At 61.2% G+C, this 9,411-nt stretch overlaps 1 protein-coding gene across 3 annotated transcripts; it reads right to left on the reverse strand.

Annotated features, from left to right (window-relative positions):
- Positions 2-9,129, reverse strand: ZNF687 (zinc finger protein 687). 3 transcript variants are annotated; one of them, XM_021089866.1, is made up of 10 exons: positions 8,836-9,129; positions 5,930-5,987; positions 3,693-5,821; positions 3,367-3,545; positions 2,793-2,969; positions 2,535-2,697; positions 2,055-2,387; positions 1,815-1,927; positions 1,462-1,603; positions 2-1,321 (listed from the first exon to the last, which is right to left on the reverse strand). In XM_021089866.1, exons 3-10 carry the CDS (start codon positions 5,802-5,804, stop codon positions 824-826), a joined length of 3,717 nt encoding a protein of 1,238 aa, XP_020945525.1. In that variant the 5' UTR covers positions 5,805-5,821; positions 5,930-5,987; positions 8,836-9,129; the 3' UTR covers positions 2-823. The 3 variants fall into 3 exon arrangements, with proteins under 3 accessions (XP_020945525.1, XP_020945524.1, XP_003125815.1); XM_021089865.1 differs by lacking the exon at positions 5,930-5,987 and having other exon boundaries at positions 8,836-9,128; XM_003125767.4 differs by lacking the exon at positions 5,930-5,987 and having other exon boundaries at positions 3,693-5,824; positions 8,836-9,128.

A 9,411-nucleotide genomic window follows, 5' to 3' on the forward strand; every position in this document is an offset into this window, starting at 1 on the left:
GTGTCATTTCTGAGTTGTATTTTTTTTTTCAGGGTGGGGAGTGAACAGATGCTTTAGTGTCCAATACACAAGGCACCACACGGAACGAGGTGGAGGAAGACTGCCTTTCCCTGCCTCTCGCGGTTAATACCACCTCTTCCCTGAGACAGGCCTCCCTCCCCACTTTTGACTCTCGCCCCCTCCCAGACACGTCCACATTGTCTAAATCACATAAAAAGAGAAGCCTGAACGGGGATTAAACCACAAGCAGTTTTAATGGTCTGGTTTTCTCCCTCCCCTTTCCCCCACGGTTAGTATTATTACTACAACAATAAGGGATTCCTGAGAGCCTGTCCCCTCCTCTCCCTGGGACCCCCTTGACAGGACTCGTCCCCACCAACCCCCCCTGGATTTCTGGGGAAAAAAAAAAGACAAGTGAAAGGCACTGCAGGGATGGGGGGCTTGAGTGCCAGGGAGTCTGAGGGGGCACGAGGGCAGAGCCAGGGCTGCCGTCTGTGGCCACAGGGGCTGAGGAGCGTGCCCCCGCATTGAGCCTTCCTGCCCCCCATCCCACGGGGGGGGGGGGGGCTGCAGCAAGAGAATAATTAGTGTTGGGCTCAGAAAGGAGGAATGGAAGGCCCACTCTACTAGGACCCAAGGGCCAGACCCAAGGGGGACTGCAAACAACTACCATCCTCAAAAGCTTGTCCCTGGGGGCCCGGGGCGAGGAACTGAACCAACCATGAGCCCGAATGGACCTCCCCGGCCCAGGGACCAGGCAGCAGCAGTGACCCAGGCTCCCGGGGAAGAAGGAGGGGGCTAGCTAGTCAGTCTGGCCTGAACCCTAGTTGTCCCCACTGCCCCCTTGCCGAGCCCTGATAAACGCCATGCCGTGTGTGCGGAAATGGGTCTTGAGGTTGAGTGGACTGTCGCAGCTCTTGCCACAGACCTTACAGGTCAGTGGGCCTCCAGAAGCAGGTGAGGGTGAATCTCCACCTTCTGGGTCAGACCTGGAAGGTGGGGGGGCCTCTTCCTCCCCATCCCCCAGGCCCAGGGCACTGGCACTACTCACACCCCGCTTCTTCTTGTGGCTGATGAAACGGTGCCGGCTCAGGGAGCCAGGGGACGCAAAGCACAAGCCACAGTCGAGGCACTGCTGAGCACCGCCGTCTACCCTCAACCCCACCATGAGGCTCGGCTCCACTGAGCCACTGCTCCGGTAGCGCAGGGGTCCGTGGCCTCCCGACCCAGGTCCACCCCTGGGGGACTTGGCTGGAGGTGTCGTGCTGTCAGGCTCCTCGCTGCAGGAGTCAGACGACTGGCGGCGTTTCCGTCCTGGCCCCTGGGGGAGAGCGTGAAGGAGCTGGGTCTCCCGGCACCCCCCTCTCCCTGGCACCCCACCCCGCTTCCTGAGACCAGGTCTACAACCGCACAGGCCCCCGCTCCCACGGCGCTCATACAGAAGGCTGGGCCTCTGCCTACCTGGGCTCTGGCACCGGGGCCCCGAACCAGGGTGCTCCCCCGGCCAGGGGACTGGGCTCCGAGCGGCAGGCCGTGCCGGACCTGGACGTGCTTCTCCAGGATCAGGCGGCTGCTGAAGGTGCGCTTTCCCTCCGTGCAATACCTAAAGGGGAGAGCGGGCCGGGTGGGCGCCGGGGCACAGCCCGAGGCCAAGGCTTGTGGCTCAAGCAGAGCGGCTACCAGAGCAGAGGAAGGCCTCAACCTGCAGTCCGCTCCCACCTGAGGGGCGGGAGGCAGGTATCTGGGGGAACCAGGGTGGGGCGCGGAGCCCTGCTGGACGAAAAAAGAGGAAGGGGCGAGGGGGTGAAGGTTACCTGCATGGGTAAACTCGCTTGATACCCTCGTGATTGACTCTGACGTGGCGCCGCAGGCTGGGGGCGGAACAGAAGGAGCGCTCGCAGAGGCGACAGGGAAACTTTTTCACTGACTAGGAGAGCAGAGGGTGGGGAATCTCAGGGCCAGGCTCCATCCAGGACCCCACCCACACTGCCACACAGGTCCCTCCCAATGCTGCCCCTCCAGCCATCTCGCCCCACTGGCGGCGCCCCACTCACCTTGCCGTGCTCCTTCTTCATGTGGCCCACATACTCGTCACGCTCAGGGAACCAGGAGTGACAAAGGCCACAGGTCCAGCCTCCAGAGCCCCCGCCCCCACCCTTGATGCCTTTGCTCCCCAGCTCTCGTCGGGTCCGTTTGGTTGGGCGAGGGGGTTCGGGGGAGCTGGGCAGCTCTTCCTCTTCAGAGGATGAAGATGATTCCTCAGTAGGAGCAGCTGCTCCTCCCCGAGACACAGACAGCTCCTCAGGCTCAGTCTTGGGGGTCAAGAGGGCACCCCCAGCCCCTTTCCCAGCAGTCTCCTCCCCTGCACGCCCAGACTGATGGGTGTTCTGTGAGAGACAAGGCGGGGTGGGGAGGCTGTTGTGGGGGACCGGCCGGCTTCGCCAGAGTCTTGGTTCTCCCCTGCCCCCACTTCCTGAGGGATGACCCCAGGCTACAAGGCTGAGCACCCCGCCTCCATCCCTTGACTCCTGTACCTTGAGATGTTCCAGCATGGTCCTTTTTTGGGCAAAAAGCAAAGGACACGATGGGCACTTAAAGACACTGACACGCTGGGGCAGCAAGTGCTGGTCGAAGTGTGAGGAGAGGAGGGGTTTGTGAGTGAAGACCGTGTCACACATGGCGCACTTGTAGATCATCCTGTGCAGGAGGAGAGGACAGTGTAGACACCCGGCCCCGTCACACCCACGCCCGCTCCAGCCAGCCCCTCCTCATGCTCCATCCCCGGGTCTCACTTGGCCTGCTGCGTGTGGAAGCTGGGATGCTGGGTGTACAGGTGGGCGTGGGCGCTGGGTGCAGACTTGAAGGCCATGGGGCAGATGGGGCACTTGTGGAAAACCTCGCAGTGTGACGTCTGGATGTGGGACTTGATGGAGTTCACACCCCCAAACACCACGGCACAGCTGGGGCACCTTGGGGAAGAAGGGGAGGCACTGTGGTGAGGTGGGGAAGTCTCAACGGCCACCCGCCAACCCCACTCTCATTCTCGGGGACTGGGTGGACTCTGAGGGGTTATCAGTGGTAGAATACGAGCAAGTGGAAAAAGGAAGGAGCTGCAGGACCCAGTTCCCCACGGGAGGCCTGCAGAGGCAGAGCTGGTGCTCCAGAGGTGGCCCTGCTCGCTCCCTCTCCGTGGGGATGATGGAAAGGCAGGGAGATCTCAGGCTGCATCTGCCAGCACACCAGGGCCGAGGGATTCCGCATGAAAGATGGGGCTCTCCCTGTGAAGCCAGCTACAAGGCTGTACCAGGCGCCATGAGACCTTAGCGAGCAGGGGGAAGGGAGACATGGGGAGGAGGTGGGAGGCACCTGTATCCTACGCGGCGAGAGAAATGCAGACAGGCCTCCCGGAGGTGGGTCTGAAAGTTGGCTTGCAGAAAGTTGCCTCCACACTCAGGGCAGACGTGGGGAGGTCGGTTCTTATGCATGCGCTGGTGGGCGCCGAAGCTGCAGCGATTGGGGAGCATCATGGGGCAGGTTGGGCACACCTGTCGAGGAGGATGAAACAAGGTGAGTAGGTGAGGAGAGACCTGTCCCCCTTCCCTTCTCCTAACCTGGCCAACACCTTCCGAGATCCCATCCCCATGGCACCTGACTGTCCCCTTCCCAGGGAGGGGCTGCGAAAAGCAACTCACATTGCTGGTGGCCCCAGGGGCAGGTGGTCCGAGCTGCTGGAAGTGGGCGGCCATACCAGCCTTGTCCCGGCACTGCTCCTTGCACTCCAGGCAGCGGAAGCACGTGTAAGAAGAGGTGGCCGGGGCAGCAGGCGGCTCGCTGGAGAGTGGCAGCACAGGGGCCTCAGCAGCAACTGCAGTAACGGCGACTGAGGTGACGGCCCCGTCACCCTTGCCCAAGGCAGGCAAGGCTGGAGGTCCAAGGGCAGGTGGGACCGCCAGCAGGGGCGTGATGTCCGGCTGCCCCACCATCTGGTCAAGGGCCACCGGCCTCATGACCAGGTGCGAGCACTGCATGACGAGCCCCTTGTCCTTGTGCTCACGGGCGTGCAGCAAGAGGCTGCACTTGTTGAAGAAAACCAGGCGGCGGGCGCAGTGGTTGCACGTGACCTCGATGCGCATGCTCCGGCGGTCGTAGTGCCGCGCCAGGCTCTTCTCCAAGGAGAAGGCGTCCCCACACTCGAGGCAGCGGTAGCCTGTGGGCGGCAGGGCCAGGCCAGCCTCGGCCGGTGGACTCAGGTTCGGCCGGTAGGCAGGCAGCAGGTTCTTGCTGTTGAGGATCTTGTTGAAAGCCTCCACCAGGCTGGACTGGGTCCGTGAGATCACCGTGCCGCCCGCTGCCCCTGGCCCGGTGGCCGGCTTAGAAGGCTGCACCATCACCACCGAGGCACCATTCACCTTCTGCCCGCCTGTCCCCAGCCCTGGCCGCCCGTCGGCCTTGGGCAAGGCTTGCGGTACCAGACCCAGCACATTCTTAGCCATTGTTTTTGGGCTGGTGGCAGTGCCCCCGGGCAGAACCACCGCTTTGCGGGCCACGCTGGCTGCCATCAGCATGGCAGTACTTGCATTCTGGATGGTGGCCACAGGCAGCACGGTGCCCTTGAGCCTCGTGCCATCACCCAGCTGGACACTCACCACCTTTGGACCCTCAGGGGTCGGCGTTGCAGGGGACAGCTTCAGGAGGCTAGTCTCCGCCAGGAAGCCCCCCTCGGCCAAGGGGGCTGGAGGATCAGGGTCTGAGGGGACCCGGGTTACAGTCCTTGTGATATTCCCGCAGGATGTCTTAATGGTCTTGATCCGCACCTTGAGGGGCCTAGAGGAGCTGGAGGAGGCAGGGGAGTCATTGCTGTCTTCATCTGCAGCCTCAGCTCCACTAGAGGGACTCTGAGGACTTCCTGGGGGAGACTTGTCCACTGGTCGCTCATCCTCTTCTTCCTTCAGGGGCTGACAGCTGGGTAGTTTAGGGGAGGCAAGTGGGCTCTGGTGCCCTGGAGACTGCTTGAAGAAGGGCACCCCAGCAACCCGGGGAGGTGAGGCGCTGGCAGGGACGCCTGCGGCCTCAGGGCTAGAGCCTGAGCCTGGCCGGGCTAGGCTCTGGGGACGAAGAGGGCTGCTGCAGCTCTCCTGCTTCAAGGCCCCCAGGGGTGGAGAAGTGGGAGGCAGCAGGGCTGGGCCATTCTCCCGTGCCAGCTCAAAGGGAGAAGGGAAAGGAGGTGGGGTCATGGCCCCTTCCCGAGGCGGGGAGGGTGCAGAGGGAGGCAGGGGATCAGGGTGTTCTCCTGGCTCGGGCCCAAAATGAGCAAAGAGATCCAGGGGAGCTTTGCCTTCCAGGGATTTTTCTTTCCAGGTACCCCCACTGGGAGGAGGAGCTGGAGAGTGAGGGGTTCCTGGGAGGGATGGCTCAGGGCCCCCAAAACCATTCTGCATCAGACGAGGTCCCATAGGTCCTTCCTTAGTCATTCCCCCGGCCCGGGCCCCTTCGCCTCCGGAATTCCCAGCCAAGGACTCTGACTGCTCAGGACACACAGTGTTCTTGACAATGACGCTGACTGCTGAGATGTCTGACGGTGGCTGGCCATGGTCAGAGGCCTGGGCAGGAACCCCTGGACCATCCCCGGCAGTTGCTGTTGTTGCTTCTCTAGATTCACCCCCTACACTGGGTTCTGGCTTCGCTGAGCCTCCTGGCCCCTCATTTTCTTCTGGTCCAGAGTGGATGGCTTCATTTGCATCAATGTCAGGGATGTCAAAGGCAGCAAGAAGGTCATCAAAATCAGGGGTCTTCATGTCCCCCATGGCAACAGGTCCCAGACCTGCTGAAAACAGTAAAAGGGGGGAGAAGCTGAGACCTATAGGAAGCAGGAACCCTGGACCTCCTCCCTCAGGATCTCCCCATTCACCCCGTCTCAAAACCCACGCACCTTCTGATTTGGGGACCCCTCCATCATAGGGCAAATCCTAGAAAGCTGGTAGAGGCACCTGTTTGGCCAAACCGTAAATTCGAAAGGAAAGTAGTGTGTACATTCCAGGGAGGACACCAAGATGCAGAGCAAGCAAAGAGGCTTCTCAGAAATACAGGTAAGAGATACAGGTAATAGAGATGGAAGGAGTTCAGTGAGTATCTTGGTTGAAACCACCTCAGCCCCTCCTGTGCCCGGCACAGAATCAGTCAACAAATCAATGCTCCTATCAAGGAGGAGGATGGACAGGATGCTCTAGGTTTAAGGGTTCATTCATGGCAACATGGGATCCATTCACGTTCTTCATGGATCTTCGGGGGGGCGGTCCACAGAGATCTAAAAAGCCATGTGTCTAAAGGGGCAGTGACATAAACCAAAAGGTAAGACCTGATTCTAGTTTCACCTTTTATCAATGGCCTGCTACATAAGCACGTTACTTCACTGTCTTACTTTTGCCGTCTGAAAGAGGGGGCAAGTAATCTATACATCAGAGTTGTTCTGAGCATAGTATGAATCAGAGAGTCAGAACCCAGACTGCAGCCAGGACGACAAGGACATGCCAAGCCAAGAAGGAGCTGGGAAGGAATAAGCACTGGAAATCTAGGGCCGGGGTCAGAGACAGAGTCAAGGGTCATGTAAAGTCAAGTCTGTGCCACCTGGGGACATCACTGACACCTGGAGATCTAGTTTGGTAAACAGGGAGACGTGGACTTGGGGAAGTTGCCCAAGAGACTGAGGTGGGAAGAATAAGACCCGGGAACAGAAAGAGACAAAGAGAAGAACCAGAGGGGAAAACCATGACGGCAGCCTGGTCACAAGGGCCCCAGCCTAGGCTTCTTCTGTCATAAACACCTGCTGCTCGCTCACCTACCTTCCCAAGAGTACCTGGCCCTCCCCAAGCCAGCCCCTCCTCCTCCCCTTCCTCCCTCCCTCCGCATCTTGCTCTCTCAGGGCTAAAACTCCAGGGTATGAGCTTATCCAGCACAGCTGCCACAATGGGGAAAAGCCAGGCCCCTCACCCCTGTCACTTCTGCTCTGAGCTCCTCACCCTGGTTTATCCCCAACTCACACTCCTGGCCCTTTTCATTTTCCCTTGGCAACAGTAGCCCAGGAAGCCTCACCCAACCCCCTACCTGTCCCAGTGCAAAAAAAAAAAAAAAAGTCCCACAAGTCTTATGTGGCACTAAACCAACAAGAAGGCCAGCCTAGAGCTTGCGGGGGACCCAGGTCATTTCCCTACCTGTTTCTCCCCACAAGCGTCTCTGTATCTAGGAAGAAGCAACTCTGCCCTTACACACTCCCTGCCCAGGATGCAAGCCATTTCCCAGGGCCAATTCCCTCACCTCCTTCCAGCCTTTAGAGTGTAACTGGAGATAGTCCCAGCAGGTGGCAGCTGGCAATGCTGGGACCAAGGTGGGGGTGGAGGGAGAGGGTACCAACTAGAGGAAGAAAGGGGAGTCCTTCCCTCTCCCCCTCTACTTAATTCTGCAGACTCTGGGTTTAAACAAAGCCCTCCACCCCTTGCTTCTGCCCTGGTGTATGGCTAGGGCCCTCCCCTGCCTGGCTCTCTCCCCACCTGGAGAGGCCTGAGCTACCTTCCACTCAGGCCCTCAGAAAAGTGGGCTGGTGGAGCACAGATCAGTGGAGACTATGAGAAAACATCTGCCAACTCGTCTCCCCCAAGCAACTCCCCCTTTGGCATCCAAGTGACTTAGAGGTCATCGGATGGCCAGGAGCAGACAGTATCAAGCAGCAGGGCTCAAGGCCGAAGAGGCTTCCCCCGCCCCACGGCCCAGGCCTTTCTGCGGCTGCTGCCGCCCTGTCTCTTGGCCTCCAGCCCCCTCCTTCCTTCTGTTCTTCCCCAAAAGCCAAAGGAAGGGGCTGAACAGGAAGAGGGTGAACCGGCCTGGGTTCACCGGGGCTGGGTGGGGGCTCTGCGTCCCTTTCCCTGGCCCGGGGCCTGCTGCGCAGAGGAGGGCGAGGGGCCGGCGGCCGGGGGCGATTAGGCTGCCGCCGAGCTGGGCAGCGGGCGGAATTAAGTCCCTGCCATCTGCCGAGGACCGGCGCGGGGAGCAGGTCCAGGGTAGCGGGGAGGGGGCGGGGTGTACACAGGAGAAGCCAGAGGGGAAACTGAGGAGCGCCGCGCTTCTCTAGCTCTCACCAGCGTGCCAAGGGAAGGACGGGCCTCGGCCAGGCCAGGCCCTTGGGGAGCTGCCGCGCAGCACCTCCCGGCCCTGGGCTACAGGAGAGTAAGGGGGGGGCGTGGAAAGAGAGGAGTGGGGAGGGGACAGTCTTTGCCAGACTCGCAGCTCTCCAGCCGGGGTCCGTCCCAACTCCGACCTCCTCGCTTCCCCTCCCTGCGCAGCGCAGCCTCCTCCCCCTCGGACTCCCGAGGCTCTCTCGAGACTGGGGAGGGGTCGGAGGGCGCACGGAGGCCGGGAGCGCGAGCCTGAGTCCCGTCCGGGCCCGGACGCTGACCCGCGCCCAGTCGGGGTGCAGGCTCCGCTCCGGCCTGGCCCAGGTCCCCCGCCCCCACCCCGGACACGGACACCATTTTAGGTCGCGACATCCCGCAGCTTCCAGTCCCCTGGCCGCGCTCCGGACGCCTCTCTGGCTGGGGGCACCAGGAGTTGGGGACCCCGACCCTCCCAACACGTTTACCCTTCTAGGGACTGTGCTTTCAACAGGCTGGGACTTTCGCCCATCCGCCCCAAAGAATGGGGGCGGCTTCGGGGCCCTCCAAGAAGCCATCCCGGGGGGCGGCGCGGGGAGGGGGTTAGTTAGCCAAGTGGGGGGAGGGGCGGGGGTATTTACCCGCCCCCCCAGGGGCGGGGCCAAAGGCGGGTATTTACCCCGGGCACGCTTACCTGTTCCGCTCCCAGTGCGGGCCGAGACCCGACGGTCTCTCCCCTACTCCGGCCACTGCCGCCGCCGCCGCCCTCCCCGCGACCGCCGCTACTTCCTGCTTCTCTCCCGTTCAGCCTCCCCCTCCCTCAGCTCTCTTCGCGTTCCCGGTCTGGGCTGCCCGCTTTCGCACTCGCCATTGGTAAACACCCTTGTCGTTCAGTACTGCGCCCCGCCCAGCTCCGCACTGGGTTGGCCTTAAGTACTGCCGCTCGGAACCAGGTCTGCACAGCCTTCCCGGCTTCATTGGGCAAGGAGCCTAGTCCTTCTGGAGATGCTTCTCCCCATTGGTTGCGCAGGGACCCACCTGCACTGAGCATCTCATACATGATTGGCCTCTGATACTGTCGCTTAGAAAAAAGCCAATCTGGTTCCCTCCTTTCCTACTGGAGGAGGTGACTATCCCAGGTACGTCTCCGCCCCCTTACTCCCTATTGGCCGCGATCTTTGAAGCCTGCAATTCACTTATGCAAATTTAAAGAACTCTGCTTTTATTTGGTGGGCACGTTGAGGAGAACCTCTTTGGCTCTGAGTGGAGC

The sequence above is a fragment of the Sus scrofa genome, chromosome 4, assembly GCF_000003025.6.
Source record: "Sus scrofa isolate TJ Tabasco breed Duroc chromosome 4, Sscrofa11.1, whole genome shotgun sequence".
Lineage (NCBI taxonomy): Eukaryota > Metazoa > Chordata > Mammalia > Artiodactyla > Suidae > Sus > Sus scrofa.

What these genes read in the sequence shown, in the direction of transcription:
- ZNF687 (XM_021089866.1), bottom strand. Translation starts at nt 5,804, where the DNA reads ATGGGGGACATGAAGACCCCTGATTTTGATGACCTTCTTGCTGCCTTT. An exon ending in TGAAGAAGGAGCACGGCAAG is followed by an intron (nt 1,928 to 2,054) that starts GTGAGTGGGGCG and finishes CTGCTCTCCTAG; the next exon opens with TCAGTGAAAAAGTTTCCCTG. An exon ending in GCCCCGGTGCCAGAGCCCAG is followed by an intron (nt 1,322 to 1,461) that starts GTAGGCAGAGGC and finishes GCTCTCCCCCAG; the next exon opens with GGGCCAGGACGGAAACGCCG.